This window comes from Oculina patagonica, chromosome 8 (assembly GCF_052425735.1).
Source record: "Oculina patagonica isolate OP01 chromosome 8, crgOcupat, whole genome shotgun sequence".
Taxonomy (NCBI): Eukaryota; Metazoa; Cnidaria; class Anthozoa; order Scleractinia; family Oculinidae; genus Oculina; species Oculina patagonica.
Window position 1 is genome coordinate 20,620,687 of NC_135765.1, and position 23,946 is coordinate 20,644,632.

Genomic DNA, 23,946 nt, shown 5'->3' on the forward strand with positions numbered 1-23,946 from the left:
AATTGGACCTCGTGTCGTACAATTCAGAGAGTAATCGTGCTCGTAATTTCAAATCGTCCTCGCGCTGCGCGCTCAGCCGATTTTGAAATGACTCGCCCGATTAATAATGGTAATAGGACTGAGTGGAGTCCAATTCGTTCTGTAATCATACGAGTGATTAACAAAATCGGACGACCGCGAAGCGGGATTCCGATTTGTTTAATCACGAGTATGATTACAGACAGAATTGGATGACACGAAGTCCAGTTACCAATTAATCAAAACTATGACAAAATTTGAGAAACAAATTAAACTAATCTTTGGTTAAATGGTTAAACGCCTTTAAAAATATTGAAAAACATAACAGTTTACTCCACGAAATGCACAACAGCGCGCGCAAAATGACGCGTACTGTCCAATTACACAGGCATGACGCGTACCCTGTCCTATTACACTGTCCAATTACAAGCATCACGCGTACACTGTCCTATTAGTGCTCAAATCGGGCTGCTGATAACCAATCACGTTCGAGAATTTTGTTATAGTTTTGATTACTCTCTAAATTGTACTCAGTCCAATTACTATTACTAATCACTATGTACGTAGTGAGCTCAATACTTTCGTGTTTTGTACTAGACTATGCAGACAGTTCATATTATGAACAAATTGGAGATATGTTTCTCTGCTTTTAATGTGACATGCAATGACTTGTGTGAGTTAAGGAGAGGACCCTTGACACAGAAGCGACCGTTTATAGTACAGTCAACTCTCTCTTAACGGACACCTCTATAAGACGGACACCTATTTATGACGGACACCTGGTGTATGCCCCGTCCCTGCCGTTTTTCAGTCATTTTACTGTAACTAAACTCCCTATAAGACGGAAACCTCTCTTAAAAGGACAGTTGGAGCCGGTCCCGACGGTGTCCGTTTTAGAGAGAGTTGACTGTATCACTAGTACGTCCGATAATGACGCGTATTTATTTCATTGGCTGTTGTTCTACAGTCACAGATTTAAAAAATTTTGTACCTGTGTGTCAAGTTAGCGTATTGTACCATCAGCAGTAGTTAGTTACTGCCTCACTTTGGTTGACTTTTTGGCCAATATTTGCTGAGTGCCGTCAATAACTGCACTTGCATTGGTGGTTCATAACTGAGAATTTCATCGAGTTTTGACGGGGGTATTTTACAGGGTAATGTCTGTGCCTGTATTCTAATGAAACATTCATTACTTCAGGTCTCGTGGAGAGCTGTCGACCTGACCATGGCTACACCCATGATAGGTGAGACGATTCTTCTTCTATCACGTTTTGAATTTCTATTTGCGTCTAGATAAATTCCTTTTCAACCATATTTCCAACCTGATCCCTTGCTTTATTCTGTTTATCACTGCGTTGATATTTTAGTGAGAATTCACACGATGAATACGTTTGCTAACTTACACTTGGCACAGTAACACACATCAGCTTAGCTGTCATTGGCTCTCTGAAAACTAGAAAAATTAACAAAGTGCCTTGCTAACTTGTTATCTTTTCAGCCGTGCCGTGAAGATTCTGTTTGAAATTCTCAGCTGTTACACACAGGAAGAGCAGAGACTGTTTTTACAGTTTGTCACAGGCAGCCCAAGGTTACCTGTAGGAGGTGATAAATAAATGAATTCGTTTTCAGCTGTATTACGTTTTTCTCTTTAAAAGTGTTGACCAACTGGATAAGGAATTTGATGTTTGTTGCTTGTAAAAGATCCTTACAATACTGTAAAATTCCACTGATAAGCCCTGGTCTGTTTAGAAAGCTTTTAAGGTGGGCGTATTTTTTTATTTCAGGATAGGGGAATCATCATCTAAAGGGATTTATTCGTTTCAATCGTAATCGTCTGCAAACGCTCGTGTCTGGGTTGTCGCTTAGAATCCTGATTAACAGTATGTTTGATTTATGTTTGTGATAGGCCTGCGCAGTCTTAACCCACCACTGACCATAGTTCGCAAGTCGTTTGAGCCTCCTCTGTGTGCTGACAGCTACTTGCCGTCCGTCATGACCTGTGTTAACTACTTGAAGCTGCCAGACTACTCCAGTAAAGACATCATGGCCAGTAAACTCAAACTGGCAGCTTTGGAGGGACAGCGCTCATTCCACTTGTCTTGAGGCTGCAGTGTGCTCCATTTACATCAACAACCGAAGATGATTATTTTAAAGTTACAGTTTTTAGCATTTACTGCTTGCTAGAATTTGCTTAGATAATACGATAGACGATCACGAAAATCAATCGAAGAATCCGCTAAATCAAACAATAGGTAATAGTAGCTCAATCTTAGCTTCTTCCAGGCGTTTCGTTAGTTGGGGTGCCGCATGAACAAAAAGGCAAGGGGCTTAGGGAGAGGGGCCCGTCTCCCCAACTAACCCTTGTCTTTTTTCACTCACCGTTATTTGCGCTTCCCTCAATTAACCGTACGCCTGAAACAGCCTGCTTAATCTTGAATAAACCATTGCTAAATCTAGTTCGCTAAAAAAATATTTATGTTAAGGTACCTCTAAATTCTTAATATCAAATTTTGCTATATGTCATAGATGTTCGGATCCTTTCACAATGCTGTGTTACGTTTGGTTACGTTTGTAATAGAAAAATACATTAGTGAGGACATCTCAAGTCAATGGTGTTAATGCTAGCAGTAGTAATAAAAAGACCTTATTGCAGTATTGCGCAGACCAAAAAAACTTCATTTTATATCATTCTTTCCTTTTTTTCGTTTTCTTCCAAAGCTGTTGTTACTTTTCTTATTATTCTCTTTATATGCGTTCGCGTAAGATTAACATTGATAGAATATCGCTTTGTTTGTAATATATATATATATTACAAAAACTTTTATATATACACAAAGCAGTTGTATATAAACGTGATGGATTGCTTCATCTTCAAAGCTCCGTGAAACGATTGCAAACTGCTTTGATGCGCTTTTTATTTAATACGACGCGGTTGACATATTGGAATGAGGTCGCTTGCTTAATAACGTGTTGACTGGAGTTTCTATGTGAAATATAAGCATGGATGACTGTCAGCTAAGGGTGTGTTAACTATCTAAGCTTAAATATGCAAAATAAGGAAAATTTAAAAGTGTCCATTGTCATTGTAAATAAATCGACTAAGCGTAGCGTTTTGATCATCACTAACATTTTCTTCCCTTGCCGCCATGTTTGACTCACGCACAGGTACTATATGTAACATTTTTGTTGTAATTGTACAAAGTAAAACAACAGCGTTACTAGTGATCGCTGTCATGGCTCAGAGGACTGGGACATGTGAACATTCTGTGTTTTGCTTGCAAATAAAACAAAAAAAGTTAATTGTTACGTTGGTAGTCTGGTTTATTGTACATCATACACACTCGATGAAATAGGATAAAAGTAATTGAAGAAATATAATATCAAAAAAAGCAGTCAGCTATTTTGTTGTCACCTAACCTGGCATATATTTTCGGGGTTTCTCTCGGCGTTACGACAAACCATTTGTTTATTACCCTCCCCCCCCCCCCTCTCTCTCTCTGTATATGCCTCATCAAGCACTTAGGTGCCAGGGAAAACTTGAGTTTTGGGGGTGCCCGAAAAAAATTTTAAACATCATACCAATACTTGAAACTTTCCACACTACTTCTAATTGCATTGTTCTTCATCATCCAATGTGTGGTTTTCATTTTTCCGTTCTTTCCATTAATTTATCGCTCTTTACTTTTGCAAATGGCGGGAAATCACCCACTTTACTCGAAAAAGTCAAATAAATCCCTGGAAACTTATTTTTTCGGCAAAAGTTTACCTTTGATGATTCACCCGACTCCCCTAGCATTACCCTAGCTTTCCCCCGTTTAAGCATTTCCGATTTTTTGACTTTTGAAAATTTTCCGGTGTACTTGCATGCTTAGTACTAGATTCAAAGCTCAAGAAAGCGCATTCATCATTTTTTTCCCAAACAGAATAATTTAAAAAAATATATCTTCGACACATTTAGAGGTAATGGACTACAAAAATTCACACACATTAGGCATGCAATATAGCAAGTTTTTGCAAAGTTTCGGCCTATTATTTTTGTTTTCGCTATGCTTCTTTGAATTACAAAAAGTTATTTTTTTTTCGCGGCGGGAAATCAAACACGTTTTCAAATCTTGATAAAAGTTGTCATTTTCGATAAATGTAATTGGAAATTTGTAGCAGGGTGTAAAACTGCATGCAATTTAGGGAAATACGTTCATTTTGGCTTTACATTGCATATTTTGGGCGATTTTCAAGTTCAAAGACTAAAAGCGGCGGGCAATCAACCAAAATGCGCATTTTTTCCCCATTGACATAAATTAGGCCAGAACTCAAACAAATTTCGCTATTTTCTTCCAAAAATTTATTATTTGATTGCGATGTTAATAGATCGAGATCGATCGACGATTTCAATAGTTTTAACGTGCAGAAAAAAATGGCCTTTTTCTGTAGCAAATAAAATAGATATAATATGTTGCTTAGTTTCTGGCCAGTTAAACTTATTATCATCATAACTATTCTTTTTTTGATGGAGACTTTCCAAGATTTGTTGCAAAGACAGTTCACTTGCCTTCCTACCAATAGCCCTTGCAAGGATATTGGTTGTTCGCTTTTGGGAAGTATCGTGGGAATTTTGTTTGCGTAGTTTCAAAAACTAAGAAACATTTGAGTGTTAACGGAAACCTTTAAATAATGGTCCAGATTCTTTTTAAATTACCACCTAGAATACTAAAACTGTCGACGAGAGTGAATGAATTATAACTTAAAATATTCCGGCGAAATTCCGAGTTGTAGTGAGCGAAGTGAATTTCACATCAACATAGGCACGCAATGCGTGCAAGTGTCTTAAGGACTCAGTTTAAAGAATGAGACCTGTTCTCTTATTACCGACATTATTAGTAATATTATTGGATGTATCAAACCAAATGCGTTAATTATATAAAATGAAGTGTGAAAGTTCAGCATAACTTCTTTCAGTTTGTTGTTTTTTATTCTTGTTTCATAATAAATTTTCCGAGTTTAGTGGCTTATGGCCACTTTAATTCGAATACAACAACATCTACAGCATACATGACGCAGTACAAGAACATTTTCTCATTGCCCGACTTGGGCTTGAAAATGCACAACGGCCAGGTCCCATGGAAACTGCCACAGTAATCTACTTCCGACAAGCAGAGCTGAGCAATGATGGCAGCTACACAATGTAATGTCCAAAACACAAGCGATCCTTTGATGGCCCGGCGCGGATTTGCATAGATGCTGAAACGCATGCCAATGTCACCACGTACATCGAATATGTGCGCAACGTCTGTGCCAATGGCAAGGCCTTTGACCAAAGCAACATAAGCAAGTGAATAACCGCCTTTTGGTTCAAGGCCAAGCAGATTAAATTGTCGAGCACCGATGTTATTATTATGTTATGTTATTATGTTATATTATATTATTATTATGTTAGGAAAATAGCATCCTCGGCAACTTTTGATATGTACATCGTCGAAAAGAGGGCTATCCACGAACACATGGCTCATAAAGAGGCGACATTGGTCACATCACCAAGAAGTCTTCCAAAGGTCACCAGCTACTGAAGAAGACCCTTGGTTTGGATAGGTCAGTATTAACAAGATCGAAACCTAGCACCAAGTCAGCAAATTCAACAAAGTCAAACAATGAAGATCATGAGGAAAGCACTAACGAAGAAGGACTCACCAGTAGTCAAATAGAAGCCATCAAGATGCTGTTTTCCCACCAAATAATTTCTCGAGACTCACTCACGTTTGACATAGTTAGGAAAACCAGTGCCGAACATATGGATTTACGGGAATTTTTGGACGACACTTTGATGATCAAAAAGATCTACGTCAAAGTGGTCTACTTGAGACGAAAAGAAAAGTAGAACATGGTACTTCCAACAAATGAACCTGAGCCATCATAAAACAGAACAGAGGCGTGGTCGAACGTTATATCAGATACGCCAGCATCTGTGTCTGTCAGCTGTTCCGGTCCAAGAACAAAAGCCAAATGGAACCAGACTGATGAAAGAAAAGTTGAAGAATTATTTGCAGAGTATTCTGTTCGTCCAGGCAAAGCGGACTTAACGGCTTTGTTCCAGTCATAGTCAAGCCTCAAAGTAATTGTCGAGCGAAACGACGACGACTTTGAGCGTTGCTATAACAAAGCAAAATACATGTTCAAGAAGAGAGGCCAGAAATAGATTTATTCCAGGTCAAACGTAGCAAGTCAAGGATGGACTCTGAACTCCCGAAGATGAAGCATTTCTTTATTTATTTTTATTGTGATAATTTTTCAAGATAAATCTTGCATTTAAACCAGTGTACGGTAATTTTCAAATCAATTATTATTACAGTGTACGGTCGAGGAGCCAAATATAGAAGACAATCGAAAAGGACTAAATACAGTCGATGGAAAGTTAAAACAGTTTTAAAAAGTGTGCCTTTATTCCATAAACTATAAGTTTTTTAACAGTGTAGGGTCATTTATACATCAATTAACATGTACAGTGTACGGTCGCATAAAAAAATTAAAAATTACAGTCAGGATGAATGTTGAGTTACTAAAAATGTAAAATTATTCTGCCCTAATTTGTTTTATTTTATGGTAATATCGTGCAAAAGTATTCCTATTTCAAATAAAGTAGTTTTTTGTTACATTGTGGAGACTAATGAATGATTTGCCACTGATCGGATCCTGTGTTTTGCGTGGAGGATTCTGGGATCGCTAGGGGGCAAACATTGCAAGTCGCTAGAAGAAAATGTATGGCGAAAAGTTGTTTTGACGCTCAAAAATACGATTTTGGAGGGAGATCAAGGCTTTTTCACCAGTATTTTATCAGAAATGGATTTGGGCAATGTTGGTACGTTGAAAGTGTTAGGTTTTGTTTGAATAACCGTAAGATATGCGATAAAATCTACCGCTTTTATGAAGGTTTTATACATGTATTGTGAAATAGACATCGCGTATTAAACTGGGGTTTCGAAATATTATAAAATTGGAAATAGCTCAATAAAGCCCTTTCAGTAGTTGAATAATATTTAACGTTTGCACAAGCTGTAAATTTATTAGTCACGTCTTTTATAAACAAATAATTATTATGGCTTCGTAATATTAAAGGTGACAGACATTCACAGACTCCTACGATCGTGACTTTTATAAATTTCCCAATCGCTTTTGGATTTGGTCGTTTATTAAATCTGTTTTGTTTATTACTAGTTTATAACGGGAACTATATCCTGTTAGCTGTATTATTAAGGAGTGTTTTAAGTTGAGTAGAGCCCTATCAATGCCGCCAGCAAATGTGTAGAGGTCGAAGGTCTGCGTAGTTCCCCGGTAGTACATTTTTACACCTCTGCACTGTATTTATTGTTATATGAACTTTATGTATTGGCTATTGGAACTGTTGTGATTCATCTTGGCTCATTTATATTTGCAAGATGTGCTTTAAATTCGTTCTGGAAGGACAAGATCTTAAATTTTCCGTGAAGATGTTGATAAGTACAGTGTTGCGTAAATGTGTTGCTTCGTATCGGGGATGACATGTTTATTTTTGTTTAGCCAGAGGCTGCTCAGCTTTACTTCGAGAAAGATATAACCTTGTTTTAGAGCCGGCCATGCTCATGACAAATCATCTTTCTTATTCTTGGGCGGGTAGAGTCTTACTATTCCATCGCGAGGAAGAATCTTTTGCCTCTCTGGGTACCTTCGATAGTTATCACATACTGCACAATGATGACAGTGATCGCTACCGGCCGGGCATATTACTAAAATTATTTGTATAACTTAGCATAGAAATAATCCTGTACACACGTAAATACAACCCAAAAGGCTTTATGAAGTAATTTCCTCCCGATATATACCTAACTTGTAATATTTCGAGACCATTTTGAGATCTCAATTTCAAAATAAACCTTACGAAAGCAAGGACTGGTTTATCGGTAAACTTGATCACATATTTCACGGTTATTCAAACAAAAACTTACACTTTCGAGTATCAACAATGCCCAAATCCATTCCTGATAAAATACTCGCGAAAAAGCGTTGATCTCCCTCCAAAATTGTATTTTTGAACGTCAAAACAACTTTTTGCCATACATTTTCCTCTAGCGACTTGCAATGTTTGCCCCCTAGCGATCCCAGAATCCTCCACGCAAAACACAGGATCCGATTAGTGGCAAATCATTCATTCCTCCGTTCTGTCTTATATTACTCTGTTCCCGGCAACAGTATATTGAGTTGGTTACACATTAAGAACCACTGAAATAATTAACCGGGCAGAGACTGGGCCGAGCCCGGTTCATAAATCGCCCGGAATTTTTTCGTCGTAGTAGTCGTAGTAGTAGTAGTAGTAGTAGCATCCTCGTACCCAGGGTCTTCGTTCCCTTTGACCCGCGGTCAAGCCTGCGCAGAAGGGACGAAGACTCGAGGTACGAGAATGTAGTAGTAGTAGTAGTCTTGTCGGTAAATCGTTCCAGACCCGCTCGGCCGCTTCCTTGGCCAGGATTCAAATCACGCACTTTTGATATTTATTCGGCAGAAGCTATTAAACCCGGCTATTAAATCACTCTTCTATTTTAAATTTTATCTAAAACCCTGATTTCTGTTTAGCGTGAAATATATATATTTTTGTGTTATTCAAGCGTTTGGATTGCGAAACCGGTGATTGTTTTGACATGACAGCTCCAAACCGCTATTTCAGTCACGCAATGTTTTTGCAGCAAGCTTTACGCATAACTGCTCTTTTAATAACAGTAAAAGTGAGTCCGCTATGCGAACATGTGTGGACTTTCATTTGAATAAAAGTTGACATTATGAATTAATCAATGAGTTACTGTAGCAGTCAACAACTTCAAGTTTCGAATCGAGTAATTCGAGATACAAGGCGAAAAAACAAAGAACTTGTCAATCAATTTATTATTTACAAGACTGTTGGAAGAACAAAGTGTACTATTACTTGTCTTATGTACTACGCTTCAAGAAACAAAGGATGTCACGCAATGTGAAGGAGCGTGGTGTGACCACTCGTCACGTCGTTCACGACAAATGCCTTTTTTCATGCAAATAAAAACCTAGAATCCTACAAGAACAGCAGTTATTAGACCAAAAGCCTTTCCTTACCGCTAGCAAGATAGGATACTATTTTCATTAAAAAAAGAAATGTTGCGTGGAGCACGTGAACTGTCTCACATCGCTTGTTTACACAACCCTTACTTTTTGTGTAAAGCTTGTGTAAACAACTCATCGAAAAACTTATTTTCTTTCAATGAGTTCTTTTTTAACCTTTTTGGAATAAGAACTTTTCAATAAGCTTTCACAAATAATTTCTTAGTAGCTTGCGTAGAAAGGCGGAGAAATATATTTTTCTGTTTACGAAATATTCACTTGAAGTCGGTGTTTTGAGAGGCGGCGAAGGACGTTATTTGAACCGACAATTAAATTATTTTGTGCACGGTTTGGATATATGCATATTCTACGGTTCGATGTTATTTTTATTCTTTTCATGACAATGTTTTAGTTCAGTTCTGAATTCGACATCGGACTTTTGTTAAATATACTTCTTGAGAGAAATGGAGCTGGTGAATTATATCCTGAAGTCTTTATAAGACAAGTAAAACAACATGATAAGCGAACTTGTTTTGATACAACTCGTTGTGCATTCATTGTGTTTGGCAAAGCTGAAATAAATAAATAACCAGACATTTGATTCGTTTTAATATGCGAATCAAAAATGCTCAAGCCGCACAGAGAAACAAATACTGTGGAAAGTGAGTCAAAAGTGTGAAAAACAAGAAACGTGACCTACGACCGCAGTTGTTCAGCTCATTAGATATGAAGATTTCAGCCGTCGTGATTGTTATTTCACTTTTCATCTACGCCACCGCTGCCTTTGAAGTTGTTCCTTGATGTATATTTTCCAGCCACCACACGTTCTTCGAAAGCTGTGTCAAAAAAAGGCTTCTAGATTCAAGAATAAAGTGCGACTTACTCGATACTGATCGAATTTCTGGGTTTACTGCCTTGGCTGCCCATCTCACCGAAACTTCGGATTCTCCGATCACTGTCGAAAACTTCCGAAAGCACTAACCCGAGTTATCACGGAAAGTGACCCCCCAATCGGAAAAAACTGCATGACAACAATGTGTAGACTTTAAAGTCCACACAAAAAACGGCTGGTAGCCAGAGCATTTTTGAGCCGGAATACTTTGAAGATGCTTTTCATTTAATAGGAAGAATTATGTCCATTTTCATCCGTGCACAGTTGAGCTGGCAAAGTCGCGTATCAGAGACGATTGAAATTTGAATGTTTGCACAGCAAAATAATCTTATTTTGGTTCTTGATGTAAAACACTTCCCAAGACTTCAGTAAACAAAATTGTAATGTATAGTATTTCTACGAACTATGATGGTATTTGTGAAGGGATCCGTAAAGCCAGCAAGTAAAACAAATGGTCTGCAAAATGAAAATGAAATCTTGGCGCGGGTAATTTAATACATGTAATTAAATTCTACCACGGCATACAAAATTTCACGTTTTTGAAATTTTCTAAATCTTTTTGCCTTTTAAAATGTTTCTTGACCCCATCTTGAATAAAAATTCATCTAAAACTTTTTTCATGTTTCTTTTTTATTTTTTCACGTTTGTATTAGTTGCCTTTTTAGGCTTTTGAAACGAACACGGCATCTATTTATAGATTGAGGCACCATGTGATGTTTACATATTTGCGTCATTTGTCGTAGTAGTTCACTCGGCCGCTTTCTTGGCCAAGATACAGATCCCGCACTTTTGATATTTACTCAGCAGGAGCAATTAAAATTTTATCTAATACCCCGATTTCTGTTAAACGTGAAAGATATATTTTTGTGTTTTTATTCAAGCGTTCGACTCAAGCGAGTTCTGGAGTCCGAAACCGGTGATTGTTTCGACAGGTCGCTGAGGTCGAAGCTTTTTTACATCAGTCACGCAATGTTTTTGCAGCAAGCTCCTGCATTTAAAAACGGCTCCAGACTCTACTTTGAAGATGCTTTTCATCTGGCAAGAATTGTGTCCATTTTGACTATTTCCATCCGTGTACAGTTGGGCCGACAAAGTCCGTGTGTCACAGACGAATTGAATGTTTACACAACAACAACAACAAAAGTTTATTTGAACTGTAAAATTACAAAAAGAAATGTTTAAACATGTTTAAACAAAAGAACCTTATTTTGTTCATGATGTAAAAACTTTACTTGCACACTTTTCAAGAACTCAGAAAACAAAATGGAAATGCAGAGTAATAATATAATAATTTCTACAAACTAGAATGGAATGTAAATCGTAAAAGCCATCCTGTGAAACTGAATAGACGGCAAAAATGAAAACTTGCCCTTTGGCGCGTATAATTAATTAAATTTTATCACGGCATGCTATTTTCATGGCTTTTAAGGATTCAAAATTTTTAATGCAACTCAAATGTTTCTTCGCCTCATCTTGAATCTTTTTTTCACATTTAGTTGAGATTTTTAGCAGCATCTGTTGTCTAATACGTGTGGTCTAATGCATGCCCTTTTTTAGTCTTTTTATTTTCTTTTATAATTTTGCTTAGAAATTTTTCTGTTATTCTTGATATTTGACTCGTTTTATTCTTTTTTTTATTATTATTTATGTGACTCGTTTTATTCGAGCAGGAGCCAATACTATAATTTTCTGGTTACTCCACTCTTTTTAGCGAGGAATATAAAATATATATTTTTTGTTTCTCATTCAAGGGTTTTGAGTTTCAGTCGGAACCGAACGGCGATGGAGAAATGACCTGCAATGAATCACGCAATCAAGAACTTGCGTTTGCGTGACTGCTTCCCAAAATTGACGTGAAGAGCTTGCATGTTTGAAAGCTGAAAAGCTTTCTTATCTTGTTCTTATTCCCATTTTTTGGTGTGGTACATTTTTAAAAATGTTTAAAAACGCGTCTTAGTTTTTAACGAAATCTTTCTAATTGTTTTTTTGTTTTTGTCGGAGATCATTTGAACTGCCATTTAACTGGTTTGAGTTCATTTATTCAAGATTGCACACAAAACGTTTTCAACACCTAGGTTATTCAGTATTCGGAAGAAAAATAAAAATTTGAAAGCCTAAGCAGGAATTTGTCCAAGGATGGACAAGCAATCCACAGACTTGCGTGTTACGCAATATAAATTAAAAGGTATTTTAAAAGTTTTTGCTGTACTTGTCTAATCAGGTAGTTAAACATTAACTGCCCGGTTTTAAGCATTAAGCTTTAGGCGTCTTGTTTGTTTTGAACTGAAAAAGTTGTGATTCCTCGATTGTGGCCATCGTGGTCAATTTTCATTAGTGATGTTTGTAGAGGGCCTTCCTAAACCTTCATCTTAAAATTAAAAAGGAAAAAAAAACTTAACCAGTTAGAGAACAGAACGATCTATAACTGATTATCAAAGATATCATCGAAGACGTTCACTAATTTAATATTTTGTACTTTATTTACAATCCGCAGTGACTAGTAGGAAAAAGCCGGCAAAAAGTTTAGAGAAGAAAAAAAAATGAAAAAGACGTGGAAAAAATCCAAATAATTGTCTGTCTAATATAATAATGTATTATCCGTATTCCTAAAGAGAGAATAAAGAATTACCGTTAGAAATGAAAAATCCTCAGCCAATAATCCTCATCAACAATTTCACCGCCACCCAAGTGGCGGGAAATCAACCGGCGGCGGCACATCAGCCACTGGGCGGGACATCAACCACAATACGTGGCGGTGCATCAACCACCGGCGGGGAATCAGCCACACTTGCGGCGGGGAATCAGCCAAAGGGCGGGAAATCAGCCATATGGCTGATGCGCCGCCACAAATTGCGGCGGGGTATCAACGGGCGTATGGCTCTCTCTCTCCCCTTCGCAAAATAATCCACTAAGCGCTCCCATGGATTCTGTCGTTCCAAACCATAACTTCAAGAAGTAGTCTGGGAGCAAAAAATAAATCAAAGGCTCTATGAGCAAAGTCGTGAATGTAGTATATTATAAACTGATAGCCCAGAATTAGCCAAAATAAATTTTAAATGTCTGCTGACAAACGACAATTTTTGTAATTGTCTATGAAATCTGTTAAACGTACGTCATAGTTGAGTCATGTTTAAAATTCTAGCTGGTAAGTGATAAATTACCCCTGAGAGAGACACGTATAGTGGTAACAAGATATGAGGTACCTTAAGATGCTGCGAAGCTGGTAATGGAAAGAAGCTAGGGAATTTTTTTTCACCAAGCTGTTTCACATTTGCTAAAGGGTTCTTTAATTAATAACCAGGTAACTCAGCCATTTTATACAGGACAGTGGTATTATTCGACATACATTTTTCTCTGTTAAAGAATGGCAGACACTGTGACAGAAGGCAAATAATTAAAAGAAACTATCAGATGCCTCATACATGTGACTTCTAAGAATTGAAATTGGCAGGAAACAGTAAAGTCAACATAATTTATTATCAATTTAGAGGCCTGATACATGTAACAAATGAAAACTGCTGCTTATTTCCTTTTCTGGTATCTTTACTTGCAACCAAAAAGTCTTTACCCCTTTACATTCCACAAAAATCATCAATGCATTTTAATCAGCCTTATTAATTCGTTTTTAAATAATCTCTATACATTGCCAGCCATCCTGCATAGATTTGGTGGCCATGTTGGATTAAAGGATCTGAACCTTAAAGCTTGTTTATCTTTTACTCTTTGTTTTTCAGCAGTCAATAACAATAACTTCCAAATATTTTATTTTTCAAGCTGTACAACTGGTCTGCTAAAAGTCAATTTATAGAGAGCAATATTCACTGTTTGTGAAATGAGAGTAAATTTGAAATAAAATTCTTTTTCTGATCATGTGTTTCATACAAGTTACTGCAGGATGTTCATTCCAGCCCACACCTCTTGACAGCCTAGCCTCATGCAGAGTTCAGTGATGTGCTGTATTGCAGGATATTGTTTTGGCGAATCTGTAAATTAATTCAAAATTCTATACACATGTGCCTTGTTAAAATAAATCTGTAGCACAACACATACAACAAACCATCTAAGTGTAAGTAATTTGTTATTTATCAGCATGGCATGCAACCAGGTTCCTTTTCGGCTGAGATGACTGCATGAATTTATTTGGGGGGGAGGCATAGGACATGTACAGAAATCGACCTTAAGGTTACTATTGTTATATTAGTGGCTATTACATTTTAGCGATTTTAGTGAGTTGGGCGAAAATCGCTAAATTTAGTACTTGCTAAAACTTGTCTTGGTCAAATTTCAAGTACCTCCCCGGTACCCACTTCCCACCCTAATGGAACACAAAAATGGATACTGGTAACTTTGTTCTTTTAGGCAATGCAATTTATGTTCATTCAATGTCAAGATACGGTAGTTTTTTTCTTTTACTGAACATTTATTTTCATCTTAGCCATATGTTCATCACCGGCCAGTAAAAGCTGGTTTACACGATATTACTATTTTTTGAAGTTTTTGGAAAATCCCTATATTAAATAGTCGCTAAATCTTGCTCAGAAAAAATCGCTAAAATTAATAGCCGCTAACAATAGTACTCTCACCCTTTGAATTAAATTTCTTTGAATGTCTACCCCATAGCACTCAGTGGATGTTGACAAAGCAAAAAATTACCTGAGTGCAATGATACACCCCAAGAGAACTACAATTACCACAGTTGAACTAATATATCCCTTTTTTGACAGACCATGTGTATGAAGAAAAAATAATTGTAAGGGACTGATGCATAATACTGTGTTTACAAATGTAGTTTTGCCTTTCAAAAACAGAGCAAATTTATCATTCACATAAGGCTTGCTACCTAAATTATGAGCTACGAATGCCAGAGGAAATTTTGATTTAAGTTTAACTCACGAGATAGATGTACTTGGGAACTTCGTTAACGAAAGTGTGACAACGAATAGAAAATATTACTAGATACAAAAACTTGACGAACGTGCAAATGAATGATCGACCGAAAGACAAAGCAAGCCAACTATAGATGTCTCTAATTGTTTCGAAACGCATCAGTTTAATCTTGCTGAGTGAGACTAATTTGTAGCGGAAAATACAGCCTTATTTAGGGTGATTTATTACTTACCAACTATTTGATTGCATTTCAATGAAAGATAATTTCATATCCGCGGACTTTCAAAATAAGCTACTGATCGGCGTGCAAGTTTCTTGCTTCCTTGGCCATTCTTTCCGTTGCATTGTGTGTAAATGTGGATTCGAACACTGGCCTCACTAGAAAAATTCCTTCCAGAAAGGAAAAAAATATTCGTATTCTCCTGATGTACATCCACAAGTTCGCTTTAAAACTCGAGAAACCAGCCCTTGTGCACGTTCATCCGCCATTTTGAACTTAATTTTTAAAAACTTAATATAAAATTGCCAGGTTACCAAGGGAGTTTACACAAATTTAATTGAATTTCTCCAGCAAACAGCCAGCAAACCGCAATAAGTCGATCTTTGACATCTTTGCATTCACGACTTAAAAAGGTCCCGTGGGAATTTTTTGCTGAAAGCAAACCACTAGTCTAGAAATGTTATTTGGGACCTAGTAGACATGAAAAGTTTTGGTGGCAACTTTGCAATTTGCTCAGACGTAGCCTACGTGTAGCCGTACCCACCCCCCCGAGGAAAAGCGGGAGGGAAGGAACGTCTACGAAAACCTGGCGCCAATCGTGTTATGTGACGTCACACCTTTTGCATGAAAATGTATAATGGCCTTTCATTGGTTCACCATCTGGTCAATTCGTTCGAGTTTGCTGATTGGCTTAAATTAGTTCTACCTCGTTTTCATGACCTAAGTGGAACTGATATTGCAAGATGGCGGACGTTGCGGAGGAAAGGAGTCAAAATGAAACGGTCTATGCCGCAGCTTTAGAGCAAGTTTGTGCGACATTTGGAGTACAGACATTGCACGAAGAGCAACGGAAAGCTTTAGATACGTTTTTTGAGGGTAAAGATGTCTTCGTTTCCTTACCAACCGGCTATGGAAAATCTGTTATATTTCAGGCGATTCCAGTAATCGCCTCGATTATTTCGAAGAAACCTTGCACCATTTTCGTCGTCTCACCACTGAAGGCACTGATGGAAGACCAGGTCAAGTACCTGAACAGTCTGGGACTAAAAGCCATCGCGCTTTCGGAACAATCTGACGACAGTATACTCGAAAGAGTTATGATTGGGGAATACTCACACGTTTATGGCTCACCTGAGAGTTTTCTCGCAACGGACACGTGGAGAGATGTGTTCAATGCCACCACGTTCAAAACACGCCTGGTTGGAGTCGCTATAGACGAGGCGCACTGTATCAGTCATTGGTATGTTGTTTTGGTTATATTTAGTTCCATAACCAAGAGCTAACGAGCAAAAGAGCAAAAATCGAGCAAACGGCAAACATTTAATACAAAGCACAATTATCTTTGTTTTTCAATACCCTGGTAAATATGGCACTGTACTATGTTTTGCTGTACGTGAAATTCCTTGCTTATAATTCAAAAGCAATCAGCAAGCAGCAATTTACCTTCTAGTTTCTAAGCCTGAAAGTCCAGCTACACGTAGGTTATCTAAAGTCTGGATTGTTTGTTGTTCCCTTTGAAATTGTGTGATGTCTATGTTGTAAGTTTACATATAGATCTACCCGCTTGTGATGGGCCAACTACCCGCTTGAAGATCTGTTTAAACTGGTTGACTTCATACATACAACAAAGCAATCTTAAAAGTACCCTCAAAATGCAGGAAAATGCACCTACGAGAGTATAGAATTTCAAAATTTTCTGGGGGGACATGCCCCCAGACCCCCCTAGAGTGGGAAGGCCCCTTGGGCCTTCCATTGATACCCGCCTGTTTTTATATTCTACCCACTTGTGCCAAAACTTATTGAAACCCCTGCTTAATAAGTCATACAATATTGGTTTATTGCATGTTTTTAACAGGGGTCTTCCTGGGGAGAGAAGTGTTCCATTTCGAGAGTGGTTCGGTAATCTTGGCGAGCTGAGGTCTCTCATCCCACAAGAAGCAAGATTGCTAGTAGTTACTGCCACTGCCACAAAGTCAACGAGGCAGAAAATATTCGAAACCCTCCAACTTGGACCCAAGACCATTGTTATTGAAAAAAGCCCTGATCGTCCAAACCTCAAGTACAGTGCAATGTACATCAGCAAGAGCCAACCATTCGAACAAATTTTTGGAGAAGTCATCAAAGAACTCAAGAAGCATGGGAAAATGGCAGAAAGGTCAATGATTTATTGTCAAACAAGAAAGCAGTGTGCTTTAATCTTCAGAACATTCACTTTGTTTTTAGGAGAAAAGATGTTTTGTGGTGATAAACATCCTAAAAACCGAATCGTAGAGATGTATCATGCAGGCACTCCAACTGCTGTAAAAACACACATTGTCGAAAACATCTCATGTGATGATGGCCACATCCGTTGCCTAATTACAACTGTTGCGTTTGGAATGGGTGTTAACTGCAGAAAAGTAAGGAAAACTTACCACATGGGTCCAGCCAAAAACCTGGAATGCTACGTGCAAGAAAGTGGAAGAGGGGGAAGGGATGGCATGCCTGCAGTTTGTGTTCTTCTCTACAATGGAATACTATCAAACCATTGTGAACAGGATATTAAAGAGTACTGCACAACAGTGGAGTGTAGAAGAGCTGCTTTGTTTGCTCCATTTGGTGAGAAACCAAAAGAAATCATCCCAATACACGATTGCTGTGACAATTGTTCAAAAAATTGTTCCTGTGGCACAGCTAACTGTGACCAAGCATTTAATTTTGACATCTCACAAACAGCAGAACTTCCTGGCCCTTCAATTGTGACAACGAGAGCAGTCACTAAAGAAAACAAACTCTATTTGAAAACTGCCCTTGAAAATTTCAGGAAAACTGAAGTCAGCAAACATTCATACAAGCTTGAACAGTTAGTTAATTGTCCAAATGTGCTGCTTGAACTTGGTGACTTTTTCATTAATCAAGTTCTGGAAAATTGCCACAAAATTTTTAATGTTCAAGATGTTTTTAAATATGTTGAAGTGTGGCGCAAAGAGCATGCAATTGCCATCCTTGACATTATCGGTTGTTGTTTTGGTGACATCCAAAAAGTGGCAGAACTTGATGTTGAGCTGATGGAAGATATTGACATTGACATGGACTGGGAAGAACTAAGGGATGATTCAACCCTACTGGATATGGCAGAAAGTTTTGATGATGGTAGCACTTACTGTGATGAAACCCTTATGGCAGCAACAAGTCTTAATAGTAGTAGTTTTTTGGGGAGCATTGTAAACAATTTACCATAATTTAAGTCAATTAAAAACTGGTCTTACACTGACTGAAGCACTGAACATAATAAACAATGAAGACCGAAGATGCTCGGTTAAAATGTCTTGATTTAGTTGCTTTGTGAACATTGTTTATTACATTCAGTACTTCAGTCAGTGTCAGACAAGTTTAAAATTTGTAAAGCATATCCCTGACTGTGATTTTAGCATTTTATTAACACAATTTGGGGCAACAATATCTGAGCAGTAAAAAAATACTTTTAAAATTTCAAAGTATGATCATTTACTGATGTTTAAATTAGTTACATTGTAGCAGTAAGACAGTTTAAGATATTGCATGACACGTTGACATTTATTTTTGAGTTTGTTTTCGTTACATTCAAATGTCAGTCAGCAAGTCATAGAAGTTGGGATGAAATGGAAATGGCTTGTTTTTCAAGTATGTTTGATAATAGATTATGTTCATGTTATTTCTTTCAAAATAGAGTTGTCATAAAGGCCACAACATGTTACACTTCTTACAGCATTGAGTGTTCTTGTTTTTCAGTGTTAATAACAAATTTTTCCTTGGTTTATAATATTTGACACCCAGTGCGTAAAGGAATCAAAATTACTCTTAAAATAGATTGTTATTTCATATTATTTAAAATTCATATATTTTTTAATTCTTTAACTAATCCTATGTATATAGGAACCAATAGTAAAGGAATCACTGTATTTATTTTGAGCAATCCTGTATTGTGTGGTTCCAGAAAATGTCAGTACTCCTTCCCTCCTCCTTCCCTCCCGCTTTTCCTCGGGGGGGTGGGTACGGCTACACGTAGGCTATGAATCTACTCGCTTTTTCGGCGTCGAAGCTAGCAGAGGCGAAGGGAATGGTTCAAAAGCGGCAGATTGTTCATGTTGTGTGTTATCGTCTTCCAATCTTGGACGTTTCGGCGAATTAGCGATCTGTGATGGCGGCTCCTTCGATTGGAAAACAAGTCCCGTTCTCTCCAGATTTGCAGCATAACTAACCCTCATTGATTCTTTTAATTCGTCCAAGCTCTGCTGTAAATTTTGTCTTTTCTTAAGTACGCCATGGCACTGTCTACAAATGTACTCTGACAGCGTGTACACTTGAAAATCCAAATTTGCGAGCGCGATGTTTACATCGAAGATCGTCTTCTTCTTGCTGTTCACCAAAAATCGCTCGTAATCCTTCGTAATTTCTTTAAAACACAGTATACAATTGAAAGAGGACATTGAATTGCAAATGAGTTCAAAAGACAATAGTACACACGTGCAATGGTTCGCGGGTAAAGTAATTTATTTACATATTTTGCATAAATTACTGTGACGTCACATAACACGATTGGCGCCAGGTTTTCGTAGACGTTCCTTCCCTCCCGCTTTTCCTCGGGGGGGTGGGTACGGCTACACGTAGGCTAGCTCAGACGGGAATTATGGGGGTTCGAAATTCTGACACCTGAAGACCAGCATGGAAACGAGGCTGGAATATAAAATCCTTTATAACTCGCATGAAACTAGACCGTTACTCACCAAACTTTCCTACAATATGCCATTCTCTGCTCTTAATCGGTTTTTGCTGGATTTTTATTTAATTAGTGGTCACGTGACCTTGTAGCATGGAAACAAGGCTGAAATAGAAAATTCCTTATAACTCACGTGAATGTACACCGTTACTCACCAAACTTGCCTACAATATGTTATTCTCTGCTCTCAATCGGTTTTTACTGGATTTTTGTTTAATTAGTGGTCACGTGACCTGTAGCATGGAAACGAGGCTTGAATAGAAAATCCCTTATAACTCGCGTGATCACAGACCGTTACTTACGAAACTTGGCTACAATATGTTATATTCTGCTCTCAATTGATTTTTGCTGGATTTTTATTTTTATTTAGTGGTCACGTGACCTTGTAGCATGGAAACGAGGCCGAGATACAACAGTCCTTATGATTTTCATATTTACCGACAGTTTATTACCAAACATGGCTGCATTATCGGTTTTGGCATTTTTATTTGGAACGTTGCTCACGTGTTATTGAAAGTATGGAAGTGGTGCTGTAAAAAGAATTTCTCTTAGGCATGTGAATTTAGCGACAAGCAGTCATAATAGACACGCCACATTTATTTCACCAGTGATAATGTCTACACGTCGAGAAAGACTTCCTTCTGACAACTAAACCCTATTGAAAATCCATGATCTCTGTTGAAATGCTTGAGAAAGAAACATCAACGTTTGGACAGACCCCAAAGAAAAAGGGTTCTTTCACACATGCTCCTAGCAGACGGCTAGTATTAAAGCTGTTCAAAGTGTTCAGCAATAAATACATTGTGCTAGGTGACATCGTTCAAAATGAAATAACTTAAGATATCTCCTCAGCACTATTTGCTGCTCTTTGCATCTTTTCTCAGACCCTTACTCATCGCTGCTTTCGTCATCATCACTTTCATCACTTTCATCCATGTCACTCTGATAAAGGTCGCCATCACTTTGCTGGTTCTCACATTCACTATCATCAGAACAGCTACACAGGTCTGTACAGAGAAGCCCAGCTCTGCGGCACTGGTATCGATTGGAAGAGCATCGCTCCTTTGAGCACCTGCACTTGACAAGTTGTATGATAGCCTCGGGGGCTGGTGTCAGAGTTGTCATAACAGGAACTCACTCTCCATTCTCCATTGCCCATCCATAATCACTCGGTGAGGGCAGCAGAGGGTTTGGAACAGCATCCTTGTTCCAAACCATCAACTGAAAATGAGCACGCATTATGGCTTGGTGCAGTGCAGCTTGTGTTGGTGGCAACCTGTCAGACTCTGCTTGCTTCTTTTTAAACAGAGACCACCTCAGCTCTTTGACAGTAGTTAAATCTGTCTTTGGTACGTAGATTTGACACAGAAACTTTTCAATTCCACTCTTGATTTCGACGTCTGGCTGTTCCTCTCGACCAAGATTACCAAGGAAGCTCAGAATGGAATCATCCGCTTCCAGAAATTCCTTCCAACAGGACATCTTCCCTTTTCCCGAAAAGCTATACTAGTATTATCAGCTCCTGCGATGGCATGAAATGCGGGCAGTGCAGCTGTCTTGGCAGGTCCAAGGGCTTCCACAATTGGCTGCAACTTAATAGATCGATGATTTGCACCTCTTCATTCTTGTTGACGCTCAGTTTCCATTTAAAAACTCTTGGTGGATCTGAGGATCTGATGCTTCCAGTGAAGCCATCTCTGGGGGATAGACCAGAATCATGCGGGAAGAATTGACCTTGTCATGTGCGAAGAAGTACTTTGTAAATAGTTCCAGTGCAATCAAATGCAATTTCCAGTTCGAACAGATTTGATGAAGGCAAACATTTCCAATACCTTGCGCATGTAGTGACGCATCACTACAAACAATGGATTGCTGTTATTTGCAGCGTCGAACTCTAGCATCTTCTCAATGATTTCAGAGGAACTCATGAGGTCCACCAAACGCTGATGAGCTGTTATAATTCTCTCCCTCTTGCCCTCTTTGCATGCATTACTGACTTCTCTTGTCAAATGATCGAGGCGCTGTCGCAGTTCCAGTAAATCCTTAAGAAATGCTTCCAGATAGAGTGCAAACAACGCCTGTAGGGTGATCAGGTGCGCTTTTTCCCCTCTTTAAACATGCTTTCCATCAAGAATCTGTTTCACTGTTGAGGGGCCGTACAGTTCAGATTCCGTCCAACACATCATCACATGTCAATGCCACTGCTTTCAATATACGCACCAATTGTCCTTAGCATTCCCATAACGATATGCAACTCGCCAGGGCGAAGGATAAGTTGGTTTAGGTCATCGCGGCTCATCTGGAGTTTTTTTGGCTGGGAGATAAAGCCCCATGTCAAGAGATATCACGGTCTTCCTTCCAGGGCCCACGACTTTGACAAAGATACCTTGAGCCTGCATTAAAACCATCAGTAATGTATTCCACTCATGAGGAGGATGTGCCAACAATGGTGAAGCGCCAACACGTGTAACCGGCAGTGCTTCATTGACTAGTGAATTATAACCAGACCAAACGGGAACATAAGCTTGGTGATCCTCGTCTCCAACTTGAGCTCCATCAAGGATGATCCAATAGACCAAATGTGGGATGATTCCATTCTGAGCTCCCTTGGTAATCTTGGTCGAGAGGAACAGCCAAACGTCGAAATCAAGAGTGGAATTGAAAAGTTTGTGTGTCAAATCTACGTACCAAAGACAGATTTAACTACTGTCAAAGAGCTGAGGTGGTCTCTGTTTAAAAAGAAGCAAGCAGAGTCTGACAGGTTGCCACCAACACAAGCTGCACTGCACCAAGCCATAATGCGTGCTCATTTTCAGTTGATGGTTTGGAACACGGATGCTGTTCCAAACCCTCTGCTGCCCTCACCGAGAGATTATGGATAGGCTATGGAGAATGGAGAGTGAGTTCCTGTTATGACAACTCTGACACCAGCCCCCGAGGCTATCATACAACTTGTCAAGTGCAGGTGCTCAAAGGAGCGATGCTCTTCCAATCGATACCAGTGCCGCAGAGCTGGGCTTCTCTGTACAGACCTGTGTAGCTGTTCTGATGATAGTGAATGTGAGAACCAGCAAAGTGATGGCGATCTTTATCAGAGTGACATGGATGAAAGTGATGAAAGTGATGATGACGAAAGCAGCGATGAGTAAGGGTCTGAGAAAAGATGCAAAGAGCAGCAAATAGTGCTGAGGAGATATCTTAAGTTATTTCATTTTGAACGATGTCACCTAGCACAATGTATTTATTGCTGAACACTTTGAACAGCTTTAATACTAGCCGTCTGCTAGGAACATGTGTGAAAGAACCCTTTTTCTTTGGGGTCTGTCCAAACGTTGATGTTTCTTTCTCAAGCATTTCAACAGAGATCATGGATTTTCAATAGGGTTTAGTTGTCAGAAGGAAGTCTTTCCCGACGTGTAGACATTATCACTGGTGAAATAAATGTGGCGTGTCTATTATGACTGCTTGTCGCTAAATTCACATGCCTTAGCACAGGGAGCCCAGGCTCACGCTCTGGTATGGCGACATCAAAATAATAAGGATTTGTATGAAACTTTATAGCAAAGTGTTATAGCGAAAGAACATATAATAAACAGCTAGTAAAGTTCACATTTTACATCATATGTTGCCTAAGTGATGTTTTTTGACTGTTCTAAGGCATTTAAACCCTATTTAACCGATATTTTTAATTTTAGTTTACTCTTACATAAATATATGCAAGGGTGAACACTTCCGACGCTCGATAAACACCACTGTTCAACATAGACAAGCCAAAAATTGCGTTTAATTTCATCCGCTCATTCCAAAACTTCGCATGGGTATAGTTCGAAGATCATACTTTCGCTACAGTAAATTTTTGATCCGACTGCCTCTCTCCGTGATTTAAGAATACGGAAAAAATAACCAAGGTTTGTACACTTTTGACTTTCTCCAACACCTTGCCTCCGATAGAGTCGACGCATTTTTAATTAGTCTCGCCTTTCACGTGCAGCCTCACGCTATGATTGGGCGATAGTTGTCAGGGAGACGACACATTTTTCCCGCAGGGGAGGGAGGCAAACGAGACCTTCGAGTGCGCTCTGCCTTACACATGTACAA

At 38.6% G+C, this 23,946-nt stretch overlaps 2 protein-coding genes and 1 long non-coding RNA gene across 4 annotated transcripts in view; 2 read left to right on the forward strand and 1 right to left on the reverse strand.

Annotated features, from left to right (window-relative positions):
- The window catches only part of LOC144662715 (conserved oligomeric Golgi complex subunit 8-like), a 95,272-nt gene that overhangs the window by 24,403 nt on the left and 46,923 nt on the right, over positions 1-23,946 (reverse strand). The gene's annotated exons all lie outside the window — the stretch shown is intronic.
- Positions 791-3,324, forward strand: LOC144662758 (uncharacterized). Its single transcript, XR_013572519.1, has 3 exons — positions 791-1,262; positions 1,517-1,620; positions 1,925-3,324. It is a non-coding gene; the product is annotated as an uncharacterized LOC144662758 (long non-coding RNA).
- Positions 15,759-18,836, forward strand: LOC144662714 (uncharacterized). The gene is made up of 2 exons (XM_078523590.1): positions 15,759-16,350; positions 16,966-18,836. The coding sequence occupies exons 1-2, from the start codon at positions 15,854-15,856 to the stop codon at positions 18,329-18,331; spliced, it is 1,863 nt and encodes a 620-aa protein (XP_078379716.1). The 5' UTR covers positions 15,759-15,853; the 3' UTR covers positions 18,332-18,836.

Bases quoted from the DNA above. Each gene is read 5' to 3' on its own strand.
- LOC144662714 (XM_078523590.1), top strand. From the start codon at position 15,854: ATGGCGGACGTTGCGGAGGAAAGGAGTCAAAATGAAACGGTCTATGCC. The intron at 16,351-16,965 runs GTATGTTGTTTT...TGTTTTTAACAG, and splicing joins GCGCACTGTATCAGTCATTG to GGGTCTTCCTGGGGAGAGAA.